At 35.9% G+C, this 18,002-nt stretch overlaps 1 protein-coding gene across 1 annotated transcript in view; it reads right to left on the reverse strand.

The window, feature by feature from the left end:
• CWC27 (CWC27 spliceosome associated cyclophilin) overlaps positions 1-18,002 on the reverse strand; it is a 220,497-nt gene that overhangs the window by 169,370 nt on the left and 33,125 nt on the right. Inside the window, exon 10 of the mRNA XM_046672058.1 lies at positions 15,625-15,782. Within this exon, the coding sequence (XP_046528014.1) occupies positions 15,625-15,782 (158 nt within the window). The remainder of the gene's footprint in view (positions 1-15,624; positions 15,783-18,002) is intronic.

Consider the following 18,002-nt stretch of genomic DNA (forward strand, 5'->3'; position numbering starts at 1 on the left):
TGCAACTAAGATATACAACTGTGTACAGGGGGGCTTGGGGAGATAAAGCAGAAAAAAAAAAAAGATTGGCAACAGTTGTTAGCCCAGGTGCCAATCTTTAAAAAAAAAAACAAGCCATACTATTTATTTGTTCTGGATCCAATATCCACAACCTAAGTAACGAACAAGATATTGGAAAACATGGCGGCCTATTTAAAGCAACAGCTTTCACCACAACCTCACTCATTATCAAGAGTCTTACACTGACAGGCATGCCTTTCCTCACAGGCTTTTACTCCGAAGACCTAATTCTCGAACTGCTCATACATATACCAATACCTGAGCCCTACTAATTACTCTCATTGCCACTTCCGTAACTAGCCATCGACAGTACCTGAATTACCTTCTTTGCCAGTATTGGCATTCTTTGCCTGGTCAGTCTTGGCTCTCTCCAGTTTTATTTTCCATATTACTACCACAGTGATCCCTCTAAGACAAAAACTTAATTTTGTCACTTCCCAATTTTAAACCTTTATATTGTTCTCCACCATCTAAGGGACAAAGTCCAGTTTCCAAATATGCCATATAAGGCCCACCTTGATCCGGCCCCGGTCTACTTCTCTAACACTTTCTACCGTAATTCCTGCAGATGTGCATCCATGTGCACACAGGTTCCCACAGTTGTCAGGATATCAAACTCTCATCTATTCCTTTGCATATACTATCTCCATCCTTGGTCCACCATTCTAATATCTCATGTTTTATGTCTCATTTCAGGGGAGGTATAATATTGCAGTTAAATCAAACATAACTGTATTTAAATCAGAGATCGTCCAGTATTTGGAGAGTAACCCTGAGTAAGTTAAACTTTGAAAATACAATTGAAGGAAGATTGGAAAGCTCTCTAGCTTCAACATTCTTCTTCTACCCTCTTTGCAATACCACTCTGCTCCTATGCTTAGGGGAGTAACTTTACCATTTTGTGTAAAATACAAAACTAAAAGCCAGCATTAGAATCTAAGCTCTAGGTTCTGTATGGGTAGAAGGAATTAAGCTCTAGATTTAAAAACAAATAAGCTTTAACCTTTGTTTTCTTCTAGCTCCTTATTCACCATATACTAAGATGTGAAATAACAGTACATAGAACATTTTAAATCCCTTTTTGCTTACAATAACGGTCCATCTCAGCACGGATGTATACATATTTTCACATATGGTTTACCTCACAGATCTTCGGTATTTGTTCAGATCTTTTGTCCATTTCTTAAATTGATCCACTTGTTTTCTTATTGTTGAGTTTTAAGAGTTCTTTATATATTTTGGATACAAGTCTTTTATCATGTATGCAATTTGCAAATATTGCTTCCCAGTCTGTGGCTTGTCTTTTCATCTTCTTAACAGCATCTTTTGCAGAGCCAAAGCTTTTTAATTTTGATGAAGTCCAATTTATCTGTGGAGTCCATGCTTTTTGTGTCTAAAAACTGTCAAATCCAAGTTCATACAAATTTTCTCCTATCTTTTCTTCTAGAAGCTTAATAGTTTTACATTTTACATTTAAGCTAATGACCCATTTTGAGTGAATTTTTGTATAAAATGTGAGGCATGTGTCAAGGTCCATTTTTTTTGCACACAGACCTCCAACTGTTCTAGCTCCATTTGTTGTAAAGACTATGACTTCTCAATCAAATTGTCTTTGCACTTTTGTCAAAAATCAGTTGACTATATTTGTGTGGGTGTATTTCTGGACTCTGTATTCTGTTCCATTGATTTCTCTCTCTATCTTTTAGCCATCTATTTTTTTTTTCCTTCTTTAAAAGTTAATAGGTATGTAATGCTCTAGACTGGGTAAACAGCATGTACGTAAGCAGCCCCTCTAGTTCAAGGTGTTGTAGCTCTAAATAAAGATTTCTTTCTGTTCTAAGAATCAGAAAGACAACGGAACAAAACCCAAAACAGTTAACTTAAGCAGAACTTGACTAATGTGAATCAGAAAAAGACTGCTATAGCATGCAATACTATACTAAGGGTAGGCAATTGCTCTGCCTGGAAACTGCGAGTTTTTCAACCTTGAAGATCCCAGATGAGGAGAATCCCTTTGGTATAATCTATTTCCATGCCAGATTTCTAGCTTTGCAGGGGTTTTATTTGTTTGTATTTTGTTTTAACCTGGTGTAGGTGGCAGGTGTTCACCTAGACTTCAGCAGTTACAGTGTTTTAAAAAAGAACAATTCAAAGATACACATACAGTATGAACTTACAAACATTCTTAAAATGTTTCGTTAAAAATTTTTTAAAAGAACAAACTGCAATTAATTTTCTCATATGCAAATATGCCTTTTATGTTTTTTGTGGGAATAAACAGTATTTTATCAGTGTTTTATAAAAAGTACTTTGAGTTAGTAGGAGCTTTATACACAGCAAAAGGCTTTCTACAACTTTAAACTCCATGAATTAAAGTAACTCAAACATCCTCCCATATTATGGCCATAACACCAAAGACGCAAACAGTGATGCTACAATTCAACCATCGTTAGGTTGTGATCCCCCTATAGAGGCCAGGCTTCTAGGTGCTCAATTTTTGTTGCAGATTGTGCTTAAGTACTATAACAAGTGTCATGGCCCTGTCTTCCTACTGAAAATTGTTGCTATTCACTGGCACAGCTTAGAAACATGGCTGGGTTGCCTAGGAGAAGGGACCCCCTCACTTTGTCTTCCCAGAGCAGAATGGCCATTATCTTCTGCAAACATTTGATCCTAGCGTTGAAAAAGGCAAGATAATCTAGATTCAGACTTGCTTTTCAACCTTGTTTACCTTTGTTCACCTATGCTTCCAATGTACAGGAAAAGGTTAAATAACAAGTGTATGTCATCACTAATTAATTGGCTACAAAAACTATGAGCAAAGACCTTTAAATATTTACTAAAATGCTTTTCCAAAACTCTTTCCATACCACACAGCATAGGCTAAAAGAATAAAAGGAACAAAACATTATTTTTAAAACTTCACCTGGAATACTGATAAATCCTACCTGAGAATATAATAATGAGCACAAAGCCAAACAATTAAGTCTGGGGAATAACTTTGCAATGTTATCCTGGCCTTCTGTTTCTGGGCTACTCTCCAGCAGCATCAGGATTAGACATTCTCACCTTCTATCACACTAAATGTACTTTCACAGGTCAGCTACGTATCTTTCTTCCTAGGTGACTGATCAGGTACATAAAAACTGCACCTAAAACTTAACTGAGTCTCACCAAACAGCAGTAGGATATAAAATACACTATAGTCTTTGTTGAAGCCTACACGCTATCTTTCTAAACTGTTTGAAGCCAAGCCAAGGGTTTTTCTTTCTAACTTTCTCAAACAAAGTCTGTCTTTAAGATATTTCAAGTTACTGTCAATATTGTGAACAAATAAGCATATCCAAAAATTTCCTATTAATCTGTAATGATTAATAAAAGTAAAAATGAAATGCTTATCTAAAAGGAAGAAGAAATTGGCAGGAAGTCATTATATAACTTTCAAAGTTAAGAAAACATTCTTTTTCATAGAATCAAGAAAATCAAATATATAGGAAAGAACAAATCCAACTTCCTATCTGTTGAGTACCTATATACCTTTGATCCAATGAATTTCTAGAACAAATTGAAAACACAAATTAAAAAGAAATGACTCAATACTTAAGCTCCTATACCAAGTAATATCTGCCTTCGACCATAAGAAAAGTACTTTTCAGTAGGAACAGAAACCTATCCATTATAATAAATTTGAGACTGTTTAATTAAGATTATCCTTTAAAAAAGCAGCTAAATCAAACTATAAATTTTAAAATGGAAAACAGACTAAGTTGACATCACAAAACTAATAATTAGCAAAACCAGGAAGATATATTAAGGCTCTTTCTTTAAAAAAAATTTAAGTGAGTAGAAGCAAAATAAATCAAATATAAAATTACATTAAGAACCTAGTAAACCACTGATATACTTCAAAGTAATAATGGAAATTCTATTTAAGGTTTAACACTCACATAGGTGCATTTAAACAGTAAACACATTGAAATCAATATAAATGTACACATATTTTTTTTTCCTTCTGCTTTATTTCCCACCCCCCCCCCACCCCCTGGTACATAGTTGTATATCTTAGTTGCAGGTCCTTCTAGTTGTGGGATTAAATGTACACACATTGAGTGAACTAATACACATGGTATAGCAATACCTAAATAATAAAAAGGGAGGCAAGATCAAACATTACTAACATATCAAAATTGGCAAAAAGGTAGGAAAAAACTGTAATGAATTCTGCGAGATTCCTCTTCAAAGTAGGTCATTACTGAATAGTTTATATTGTGTCTACTTTTAAAAGATAAGCTTAAACAAAGGCAAAGATTCAATAAGGCTAACAAAATAAAACAAAATCCACTCATTTAGAAAATTAATGTAGATGAAACACTATAGCAGTGGTTCTTAAAAAGTTGTAGAACTTGTATAAAACTGATTTTGGCTGGGAGAAGGGACCCTCTCACTTTATCTCCCTAGAGAAGAGTGACCATTGTCTTCTGCAAACATCTGAGCCTAGCATTGAAAAAGACAGATAATCTAGATCCAAACTTTCTTTTTAACCTTTTTTTCCTTTTATTCACCTATGCTTCCAACATACAAGAAAAGGTTAAGTAACGTGTATTTTCATCACTACTTAATTGGCTAAAAACCTATGGGCAGATCACATGCTAGACTTACTGAATGAGTTTTTTTTTTTTTTTTTTTGAGGGGAGTGGGTCCTAGCATATGCATTTTGTAAAACTCAAACAAATTTTAAAAATTTGTTCCCAGGTCATTTGGATATGTACTCCTTTTAGAGATGAAGGGAGTTGTTTTAAACAGTGCGTTTTGAAAAGTCCTCTCTCATAAGAGGACATTTGAGCAAATAATTGAATGAAGAGAAGGAACATTTACTAAGAATACCTCAGAGAAGAAAGTCTCAAGCTGAGGTAACCGAAGTGCAGAGCCCCGAAAGAAGAATGAGCTAGCTGTGTCTGTGGAACAGGAGGAAGGACAATATGCCTTAGTACGAAGTGAACAACGAGAGTAAGGTGGAAAATAGCTTGGCCAAAGTGTGTAAGAAAGTGAAAGGGTGTGAGGAGTGAAGGGATTGTCTTTGCCAGAAGAATATGGATTCAGATGCAGATGGGTAGATATGGTGGTGGGAAAATGAGGAAGTTCTCTTGCTACCTCTGTTTTCGTAATGAAATAAGAAGCAAGTGATTAGCCAAAAGTGAGAAGGGTGGAAATGTTGAATTTTATTAATTAATATGATTCTCTTCCGGGAACAATAAGAAAATCAACTAAGAAAGATATTAGAAATAATGAAGCAGCTATTCATTTCCCACGTGCCCACATTCCCACCTTAGACAGACTGACCTACCCACAATCCTGGAAGAAATAGCCTTACTGTATCATTTAGGTTTAGGTTCTACTATACTTAACAGAAACCTCAAATAATGTGGTTTAAACAACATGAAGGTTATTTTATTTCACATGGAAAAAGTCCAGAGATAGGCAATCCAAGATGGAATGGTGGTTCCATAAAGTCTTCAAGGACCCAGGTTCCTCCAACCTCTCCATTCTGCTACCTATAGTGCGGCCTGTATACCAGGCTGGTAGCAGGAGGAAGGAACAAAGGAGGGTTAGCCTCTTCCTTCTTTCCTTTAAAAAAGGCTGCCTGAAAATCTGATACACTTCTGTTTCACCTAATTAGCTAGAATTTGGTCACAAGACCATACTTAGCTACAAAGGAGACTGGTCTTTTAGCTAGGCAGTCACGAGGCCAGCTAAAAATTGGGGTTCTTATTACTAAGTAAGAAAGGAATGAGACACGATGGAGGGACTAGCCATCTCTGTCACACCCACATACTTCAGGGCTTTCTAACTCCCCCTCCACTATCATTACGCTCTCCAATAACATAAGTGAATGCATATCTAACCTAAGCCAAGCCAATAAGATTCTCTTTCCTAAGGATTTGGGTTTGGGACACAGAAATCAAGTCAATTTACTTCTGAAGAGCTGAACTGCAAGAGGAAGAGAACTCAAGCCCTTTAGAGAAAATAAGAGATTGTAGAAGATAATGGAACAAATGAAGAGAGAAAAGCAGGGAGTCTGAGGCTACAGACGGAGAGAGAAAATATGTTTCTCACAACTTCCTTTCCTGTGAGGCCTGTATGCAATTCTGTTATCTAGATTCTGTGCAACTTCCCTATTCCTTTATATAGAAATCCCTTTACTGGAGCTAATTTGACTGGGTTTCTATTCCATACAACCAAAGGATCCTTAAGATCGCTAATAAGACAGTTATGATTTAATGTTATGTGCATATGAAATATTTCTGTATCTTCTGTCAAACTTGTGGAAGATACTGTGTTTTTCTTAACTCCTTGTGTAAAGATAATTCTATCTGATAAGATAGAATTTCCCTTAGAATTTTGTATTTTTTAAAAGTCCACTTAGAAATTGATATCCTTTTTAAAATTCAGATATTGGTGGTTATGTAATTTTTATTATATCTCTTTTTGTCCTGTCTGCCAGGAAGATGATGATAAAATTTATTACACAGTCACAGGTATCGATAGCAATTCCTGGTTAAAGCACAGATACTGAGACGATTATATTATTGTTTCTAATCATTCACTGTTCCTCCCTGTGAAAGGTTTATACTTCCCCATATGGACTTGGCCATATCACTTGCTCTAGTCAATGAAATGGTGAAGTGATGAATGCCACCTCTAAGCAGAAGCTTTAAGAGGTAGCATATGATTTCAACATCTCTCTTTTCCCTCTGCCATGCCTCTTAGAAAGAGGCTGTTCCTTCATCCTGGCCCCTTCAATGGAGATGATATGGAGCAGATTCACAGATCCCACCAGGATGTATCGAGAGCCAAGAAAACAAACATTAGTCGTTTTAAGTCATTGAGGTTTGGGATTGTTTGTTACCATAGCATAATCCAACCTATGTTGACTAATAAAGGAATCAATTGAATAAGAAACAATTCAGGATGTATGTTTATGAGTAGGGACATTGAGGTACAACAGAAAGGACTAACAGGACAAAAACGTCTGAGGGGAGCACTAGGAACATCCAGGCTTCCTATTTCAATGCTTATCACCACCACTTAGCCAGTCATCTAAGCCAGAAACCTGAGTCATCTGGAATATTCCTTTTCCTTCAAGTCTCCTACATCCAATCTGCTACCTCCTTAATATCTCTCAGATCCATCCCCACAGATAGTACATTAGTTAGTTAGACCCTTATTACCTCTCCCTTGCACTAATGTAATAATCTACTAATTTGTCTTTCTGCTTCTGTTCCTTCCTCTAATCCATCCCCTACACTTACATAGAGTAATAGTTCTAAAATGATGTTACACCTTTGCTAGAAATATTCCATGTGAGAGTCACGCTTTAGCAGGACACATACGCCTTGGCCCTGGCCAATCTCTTGCTAGGCTCTGTAGAGGTGTGAGACCATTGCAGGTTCAAGTACTGGCTTTGCTACTTTCTAGCCACAAGTCACTGAACCTCTTTAAGTCCAGTTTTTTCAATTTGTAAAACGAGAATGATAATTTGAACTATACCTTGTAGCTTTGTTGTGGGGGTTAAATTAGAGAAATAAATTGATTTGGCAAAGTGCCTGGTCGCACTGTAGAAGAACAATCAATATTTGTGTAATAACAGAACAACTCTCTTGCTGGATCACCTATGAACACTTTACAGCCCTTACTTGCTTATACAACTATCTCCCTTTACTAGACACTAAGCAACTTGAGAAGAGACTCAGACTTACTAATCCGAGCATCCTGGGACCTAGCACTGTGCCTGGTGCAAAGGAGGAACTCAATTAATGTGCAAAAGTGAAGTGATATCTGAAAGGTGGTAAAATCCCTGAACACTTAGAGGAGAAGGAGACAGAAAGAAAAGCCACAGACAGAAAAAATAAAATCACTAACTATAAATCTCCCTCAGGCCCTTGTGTAACTTTATGTGCTTTTAACTTTGCGCTAAACAAAGAACTTTGCATCTTGGATGGCCCTTCTCTTCTGTATTTTACCCAACCTATACTTGCCAATTTAATTTACAGGTGAATGCACAATGTACAGACAAGGAGGGTAGGAAAGCAACGAATATTTCAAAACTCCTCAATGTGACTACATTTGTTCCAGGGTAGAGAACGCTTCCTCAAATGCTGAATAACTTAAAGAATGTTTTTCTGCACATAATCTCAACACTACATTTCAAATGTACAATTCCATTCCCTATAAACAACTGATACTGTGAAATCAATAGAATGTAACTCTCAAGGGTAATACAAATCAATACATTCTAAAGAGATGCAAATACCTCTTCTCCACTTTGACAGGAGACTATCCACCACATGTGCATTTCATTGCTTCCTGTCTGCCATACAAAATCTAATTGTAAAAACAGTTGGGCTGTCGTATTTCTGAAATATATAACTGAAGTTCAAGGATTTTTTTGTTTTATTTTGAAGATGATTCCTCGGCTATGGATTAAGGTTCTCAATGAACTAACTGGTCATTTTTAAAGTGGTATTTTATTTCAAACAGCCCAAGAAAGAGATTTATCCAGAACATCCAAAAATTCTTGCTATAAAGATCCAAACGGAAGAAAAATGGAAGCTTGCCAGAAAAGCCAAATGATGGTATGGTTTATATTATAATTGTTACTATTCCAAAATTTTAAACATAACAGGTAAAGGCAATAAAATAAACCGTCTAGTCTACATTGGGAGATTATGCAACATTAATTTAAAGGATTGGACAATGCTAAAATGTTACTTCATTAAAAAAAAATGGCTTATCTTAGTAGCTTTAGGGTAAAACATAAAATTGCTGATATTTGACTATTCTTGACCTATAAAAATGGCAATTTTATATTCAACCCATTTTTAACCTAGTATTTTGATCTTTTCCTGAAATATGTATTGCCTACTTAACATTTATAACACTTTGGATGCACTTCTATTAGAGCACTTGCAATACTGAATTGTAATTAATTGTTTATAATTCTTATTCTTAAACATTGTGAATATTTAGACAGAAAACATTTATCCTCTATTTTCATGTTCCTAGAGCCTAGCACTGTCCGACACATAGCAGTTCTTGCATAGTGACTGGCAACAAGAGTAACATACATTTGAGAATAGAATGATTGGTTAGGAAAAAACACATAAAAAATAAAAATCAAGATCTAGTAAAAGTTAGCATGCAAACTTCATTAAAATCAGGACTGCTCCAAGCTTAATATCTGTTGTTAAACCCAAATATTTCCTGAAAATACAATATTTGGACCACTCCACTACATACCAAAGAAATAATAATTGCAAACTTTCTTCATTCCGAGACCAATTACCCGCTGTATAGATCTTGCATTTCTTTCTCTTCCTCTCTTTTACTGTCTGCTTCAGTACATCATCTTGCGGCAAAAGAAGGTGAAAGGAAGCAGAAATGCTCTAACTGGTTAATTTCACTCCTTGCTTGTAAATGTTCTGAGGAGATGAAATGTTCTTAGAGATGATGGTTTTAATGGTTTAAATAGGATTGTTAGAATGTCTGTGGTTATTAATCTTTGTTACTATACTATCCTTTAAAATTTGTACCATCATTTAAAAATGTGTACTATCTTTTAAATTCCTGAAATTAAATATTGTACTTTCTTTTTGAATTTGCTAAAGCAAACCAAGTTTATGTACTAAAGACAACTCCATACTTCCTAAGTCTGATCATAAAGTAAGAGAAACTAGAATACAAAGTATATTAAGACTCAAAAATTCCCCAAGGCTGAGAGAAAGCTTATTAATATTTTTGAGAAGGGTAGAAATACTGGGAAAAAATATTCAAAGCTCTATAAGAAATCTTGGTTACATATTTCAAATCCAACAAAAGGAGACTTGAGAGACTAAATTTAGCAAGAGCTCATTTGGGTGTTCACCCCGGCCTCAGGAAGTATTCATGACTGTATTATCTTTGCTTCATAATTTAAAGTTCAATCCAACTCAACCAATCTTCAACCTCAACTTCAACATTCATATCTAAATTCCTGATTCTATCTTTACAGTAAGATATTTCATATTCAAACTAACACAGCTCATGAGCACAACACAAATTCTGATTAACTTTACCAAATATGAGAGTTATTTTATAAAAAAGGAATAGTGCCACAGTCAACTAAACATAGCTGATCAAACCAGTCAAATACCAAAACTAACACCATTCTAGTTAATCTTGAAAGATTACTATCAAAATTTTAATGATCGTGATTTGAGGGTATGTGTCAAGATTTCTTTGATTTATATCTCAATTTGATGAAAATAATTTAGAAGAGTAATCACAATAAAATTACAGAAGATAGAAATCACACAATGGAAGAGAGAATTTCCATAATGATTGTAATCATCGCAACAAACCATTGATTTTTGACTATCTGGTCTGCTTGTTACATCTGATTTTACTGTTTGGCCATTTATTATAAATCAATGCACAGTTGCTAAAAACAAGTAGGGCGGACAACTCAATTTGGTTTACATGATTAACTTGCAGCAGCTGAGCTCCACCTACAGGCAAAAAAAAGGAATCTTTACAATAAGCTTTAAAATAGGACTTTCCAAAAGACAGGCCGCAACTTCCCCCAAACTTTCAATTAACCTTGAGTGCACATTAGAATAACCTGCACATTTTAAAACTTTTTATGGTCGCATACCAAAAATTCTGATTGACTTGATCAGGCATGGGGCTTGTTCTCAGGTGATTCAAATGTACAGAAAAGGTTGAGAGTCACTGATTTAAATCTTTACCAGCAAACATCCTTTAAAAACACTAGGAATACTCAAATATCATATTTTCTTTCTTCTAAAATTACTTGATTCCCACTATACTGACCCTTTTCTCTTTTTAAAAAATTAACCTAAGTTCAGTTGATATAAATGTCTATCCCTGTTAGACTTCAAAAAAGATCTGAAGTGACACTACAATTTGTTTTAATCTGCTTTCACATTGTTCTATGGCTCCAAAGTATTCAAGAGGGCATGTGTGGTGGGGAGGAGGATGCACATTAGAATATCTGGAGAGCTTTTACAAAGTATTGTTGCCCTAAATTAATGTATGTTCTTAGAAGTTAGAAAAGTGGTTACTATTAAGGAATGAGGGGGGAAGTAACCAGCATAGGGCAAGAGGGAGACTTCTGGAGTATGGTAATTTTCTTTTTCTTGATCTAGGTGATGGGTATAAGGGTGTATTTAGTTTGTAAAAATTCAGCAAGCTGTATACTTATGACATGTGCATTATGAAATACAGTTCATACAGATATATTCTGTATTTACATTATACTTCAATTAAAAGTTAAAAGGTGAAAAAAAACGATGTGCCCAGGCTTCACCGCAGACCAAATTATTCAGAAACTGTAGGAGTGGGGCCTAGGCATCAGTATTTTTTTAAACATTCCCCCAGTGAATCTAATGTATAGTTGGAAGTGAAAACCATTCCTCTAATGGTTCATAAATGTATTCATTCATTTATTTATCCACTCATTACACAAACTTTAATGACCTATTATCATATGCTTACCTACTATATGAGACTTGGAGGATGTAAAGATTAAGTAAGACACAGTCTCTGAAGGAACTCAGTCTAGGCAAGGGATAGGCAAACCAATAAATCCCATGTGATAAATAAAAACAAGTACTTACAAGATCTAGAGAAGAAACTGATTTGTTAAAGAAGGATGCACTCATTTTTTGTTCATTCATTTATAGAAATATTTGGGTACCAATGATGTTTGACCACAGAGATACAAACATAAATGTTCACGATGTCTGCCTTCAAGAAAATTACAATATAAGGGTACTCAAAGAAGAAAACCAAATGTGTAACCTAATGCCATACTAACTGATGAGGATCAAGGCTGCCCCAGGGAGAGAAGCCCAAGGCCCCCTTCCCTACACACTGATCTATATCATCCGCTGGGAAGTATAGGACATCCCGACCTGATTTGACCTGACTCATATCCAAAGTTATAAACCACCCGATAACCAGACCCCACCTGCACTGATACCATTTTAATGATTTTTTTACATGATCTTTCCTTTGTCTTGTAAAGAACTAACTCACATACCTATGCCTTAAAAATTTAGCCCTAACCTTCAACACACTGCAGCTCTTCACTGCCCATGGATTCTGTCCCCATGCTATTCTCTGAATAATGGAGCACTACTACCACACCTTGAGAGTCCAAGAAATCTTTGTTTTGACTCCTCGGCTTGCTGAGCCCTCATCACTAACTATCACAGAAGTGAGAAAGGTGCAATAGGAATGCCCTCAGGAGTCAGAGAAGGTACTTACAAGTTGCTGGCCTTGGAGCTAAGATGATATATACTTGCACTAGTAGTAGTAGGGGTGAAATTAGTACTTTAAAGGAGGACTTCTCAAACTTTAATGTACATACAAATCACCTGGGGATCCTGTTAAAATGCAGATTCTGATTCAGAAAGTGTGTCGGGCTGACAGCATTTCTAAAAAAAGATCCCAAGTACACTAATGCTATTGGTCCACAGATCACAGTTTAAGTAGTAGGTTCTTGAGGAAGATGGGTTTCAAGAGGGAAGAGATAAAAAATGCCAAATTTCACAGCAGAGACACCAAGAAAAACAAAACTTGGAAAGCAGCATTCGTCAATTAGATAGCCTTAGTGAGGGTAGTTTCAGTGCAGTGATAAGGGAAAAGCTAAATGATGTGTATTTAGAAATAAATGGGAAGGAAGGAGGTGGGGAGAAGAAATAAAATGGAGTAGTTTTGTTTGGTTTTACTCTTGAATGCTGGGAGAGGCTTAAGCCTCTTCACAAGTTGAAGAAAAGGAAAGAGTGAAGAGAAAACTGAAGACAAAGGACAGAGGATGGAACCATTTTGAATGGGTAGAGGGATCCCTCTCCCTTTATAGCAGGGGAGAAGGAGATAAGAATTGGTCTGAAATGGTAAGAGGGAAAAGAGAAAAGAATGAGAGTTGAAGAAGTTACTCCTATTTCATAGAAGAGGAAGCCAGGTGATCTGGCAAGAGACTTTGAGGTTTGAAGTGACCACCGTGAGGAATAGGTAATGAAGAAGCACTGGAGGCTGGACGTGTACATGGCTGTGTGATTCTGCTCACCCACATCCAGTAGTCACGGTATATAGGTTTAGAGAAGGTGGGCAGGATAAGAAAGAGTGACAGCGACATATTTAGAAAAGGGAGGAAGCAAGGGACTAGAATTCCTAAAGAAAACAGAATAAGTATAAGGAAAGGAAAGAAAGGAGAGAAGGTAAGAAGAGCTCTGGATTTGTTTCTCCTGAACTCCTAAGTATTTTTCAAGGGAATAATTAGAGACATTACTGAGAATATATTATTAGGGAAAGATTCTACTCCACATAAATTTACTGAAAATTACATTGTTAAGTACCATTCTCCAGCTTAAATATTAAGTACTCAACAAACCTACTTGTAGGTTTAATATCCAAAGTGATAAACAGCTTTAACAGGTTCCAGATGTTTCTTTACTAATAAAAGCAATACCACAAATTTTCAGTAAAATTATACTTTGAATGGCTCCTTGCCTAGAGGCTGGTAGGCTAGTCTAGTCCCTGCTAGACTCCAGTCCCCACTGCTCGAATCAGAAAACGACTGGAGGATAACAGAGCACTTTAAGCACACCCCGATGAAAAGTTTCTGTATGTCAAGAGCATTGAGTTTTGAATAGATTATGATTTCACACTGATATTTACAGGATCCTATCTGGTTTGCAGCTATATCCCTTATAATTTAACTTAGACTGAGCAGTGATTTTCCTTTAAATATAATTATCCTTTTTACCACATTACAATTTTTTAAGACTCTTAGAGGTTTTCCTGGTTTTTTTTTTTAAACATAAAATTAACTTGAGATTTAAACTTTAGTGAAGCTGGTATAACTGACCAAAGGCCTAGTGATTGTGGAAATTTTTTACACTCAAAATAAGTGGTCACGAGACAATCATGGAAATTTCTAGACAAGAGCGAAAAACTGTATTTTCCCTTTGAAATTCTGTACTTTTTCCTCTATCCTGACCTCCCTATTTTTCTTTTATTTCTCTTTGTAAGTAGGAGAGATAGGATGAAGGAGAAAGGGAAGAGGATGTGAATATTGAAAATTTGAGGGAAAAGGGGAACAATTATAAATAGACGTTTGGTGTTTTCACCATTTATTAAGGCAAATTTTGCCAAATAAGGTTTATTTGGTTCTTATAGAAAATTCAGCTTTGCTAAATTTTGTTCTATTAATTACAGGGTACATAAGTATTTGAAATTATATTAAGGCCAACAAGATATTATAGAGTTGAGGACTTAAGAAGCATTTAAACATAACACATATTTGCTCTATCTATTAAAAATTCAAAATGTATTTTTTGTCACATTATAAACCCAATCTTTAAAAAATTCATAGTCCTTAAAACTTAGAAAATGCATGTCTTGATTGAAAGAAAAAAAGTATCCTTAATTATATTCATGTTATGACTAAAGTCACAAAGCTGATGAGAGGTTCGTCAACTCCATGTATGCATAAACATAAATATGATCACTAAAATCTTGTCAATAGTGGCCCAAAGTTAGTTTATTGTATTGAATTATTCAAGAGTGATTACTTGAGCATCATGTGAATATTGCTGGAAAAAAAAGATATTTAAGGTAACTTCTAAGTACTACCATTTTTGAATGCAAAAGGTTACACCATCAATGAAAATTTCTAAGAACTACTTTTCTGTTTACATACAGGAAAAAATTGAGGGAGCTGAGCAATGACAACATGGACATGCTTTTTACTTTTAAGTTTTTCTATATGAAGTTGAGAAACTAAGAGAAAAAAAGAATGTTGTTTACATGTAGTTACATCTATCTTATCCCCAACTATAGGCCATCCAAAAAAACAAATACTATTATTTTTTAAAGCAATATTATTTAAAATGTATACCATAAAGTTGTAATAATAGAATCACAATGGAGAATTTTTCAATTAAGTTGAATTTTAGGAGAATAAAATGTTGTCATAAAATTCAATAACTCTTTATCAGCATATATTTGCTGAAATTTTTTTTATGATACCACTGAGATTAGGAGGGGTATATAGTATAAACCAAACTTGAAAAGATATTTAAAAATGTTTTCAGGCCCTCACACTTTCTTAACCAGTTTTGACAAATTTTACTAAATCTGAGAATGTCTCTTTTCATTCTATACGATTACTCTACTACTCTCATTGGTATTAAACAAACATAATCTTCCACATGTAGCTAATATATTGCTTACCACATATAAAACATTTATACAGGCTTTTTAAAGAAAAGATCAGAGAAATGATGTGCAATTTGACTCATTGGACCATTGCTGTAATTACTTTAAAACTTGTCTATTTTCTTTAAGGCCTCCAAATGGCTAATTTAGAACAACTGGTATATATATCAAACATTATGAAAACAGTATTTTAAAAAATAAGTTGAATGGAAGACTTCATCAATTTAAAATGAAGTATAAAAAAACAAAAACTGATATCTAGAAGCACAACAATTGACTCACCTGCGGCTAACTGATTTCTTCTCCACTTCTCCCTCTCCAGCTGATTTAACATTTGCATTTGTGTCCTTTTTCAACTTTTTGGCAATTCTTTCTCTCATCAGGTTCTTCTCATCACCATCAATATATTCATCATGCTCTGCACTTTCATATTCTCCATCCTGTAGAAATTGAAATGGAGTATTTTCCAGGCATTCCATTTCCCCTTTCACTTCCAGAGATCCATCCCAGACTCTCCCCTTTGCATTCTAGACCGGGTTTGTTTTTTGTTTTGATTTGAATTTGTAAGTGCTTGAAGAATCTGCTACAGGTGGGAATACCCCTGGAGTCCACTCTAGGCCAACTATATAAGTATGGGATACCCCAGTAACGGTTGTCTGCTCAATTCCCACTCAGCCCCTCTGTGCAGCACAGACTGTGCGTCTCTCTGTATTACCTTGTAACACCCAGGATATTGTATCTATCTACATTCCTATTCTTTCCCAGTGGGAAATGTGGCTTCTGGAGGTGATTGACCAGCATATTGACCTCAAGCAAGGATTAATTCAAGTAGAAGAGGTGGAGGTGGAGAAGCTGAGATTTCTTCCTATAATTTAAGTCATAGCAGTTACTCCTCTTCTCAAAACCTTCCAATGGATCCCCAACTCACTCAAAATCCTATACAATCTGTACCTCCTTGACATAATCTCCTACAACTACAGGCCAGCAGCATTAGCCATCTTTGGAATTGCTGTTCTCTCCAGCCTGAAACACTCTTATTCCACATAGATGCACTGCTTGCTCTTTCATCTTGTTTAGGTCTTTGCTCAAATGTTACCCTCTCAGTGATACTTCCTTAATCATCCTATTAAAATGGCAGAGCCACTCATCCACCTCCAGTACTCCCTGTCCCCTTCCCTGTTTGTTTTTCCCCAAAGCATTTATCACCCATCTGACATACCATATATTTTAATCATTTAAGTGTTTATTGTCTCTCTCCTATAATTAGGGGAAGCAGTCCAATGAGGGCTAAAATTCTGGACTGTTTTTTACCGCTGTATCTTCAACTTCCAGAATAGCTCCAGCATTAATGGAGAAATGAGTGGAGGGAGAAAGGAGGAGGAAGGGAGAGAAGCAATAAGGGAGAGAAGGAAAAGAAAGAAACTACCCCAGACGGATCTTTTTCTGTTGTGAATCTTTGATCAGGTGAGCCATGGTGAGGCAGGATTCTTAACTTGAGACTTGTGGATCCCCAGAACAGTGGTCCTCAAAGTCTGGTCCTCAGACTATATAACATGGATTACTTGTTAAAAAATGTAAAATCCTAGCTCTCATCCCAGTCTTACTGAACCAAATCTCTAGACATAGAAATTGTGAATAATTTCAGCAAGATTTCAAAAAATTCTTTAGCCCTAAAAGATGATAACCACTGACCTAGGTCTTCCATGCTTGGTCCTCAAGAGATGTAAAAAAAATCCCCTGCAAACTCTCATAAAACTTTGTTTGTTGATGTAGTACATTTTCTGAGAAGGTCCACAATTTTAGCCATTGCAAAGGATATGGGACACAAAACAGGTTAGAGACCATACACTATCCTTAGATGACCTCACCCCGACCAAGAACATAAGAATATATCTATACTTTTACATCAAGCCTTGATCCTATCTTCCAGACTCCTATTATTGTTACATAGATGTCTCCAAGTTACCTGAATCTCAAAATGTACAAAATTAACCACATTACTTTTCATCTTTCTCTCTACCCCAAGCATAATTTTTCTTCTGTACCCATCTAAATTGCCCAAATCAGAAACCTTGTGGTTATTCTAGACTCCTTCTTCCCCCTCATCTCATAGTGCGGAATCAGCCACCTCTTAGACTTCTTTCAAGTCTATCTCCCCTCTCACAGCTGTGGTCTTATACCAAGCTCTCTTCCTGCCCCAGCTTCCCAATAGGTCTCCTTGACTCCAGTTTGTTTCTTCTAATTTGTCTTCTAAAATATTGCCAACAGTGATCTTCCTAAAATGCAAAGTTGACGATGGCACTCTTCTTTTTAACTAATACCCTACAACTGCTCCTTATTACTTTTATGATGAAATTCAAACTCCTCACCATGGCCTATGAAGCTCTTGAATATTTGGCTTCTCCCTGCCTCTCCAGTCTCATCCCACCCTCCCTCCTGTCACTACACTCTGGTCACGTTGGTTCGCTTTCAGCACTTAACTCTCTCCTGCTTCAGGGCCTTTTGTACATGTAGTTCCTTCTACCTTTAACTCTCTTTCTCCCTACAAGGGAGGATCCTTCTCAAACTTTAATCTCAGCTGGTACTTCCCAAATAAGGTATAATTTCTCCTTGTTGCTATGCTTTAGCATATGCTAATTCTCTGAGCTAGAGGAACCCCA

Source organism: Equus quagga, chromosome 9 (assembly GCF_021613505.1).
Source record: "Equus quagga isolate Etosha38 chromosome 9, UCLA_HA_Equagga_1.0, whole genome shotgun sequence".
NCBI classification, from domain to species: Eukaryota; Metazoa; Chordata; class Mammalia; order Perissodactyla; family Equidae; genus Equus; species Equus quagga.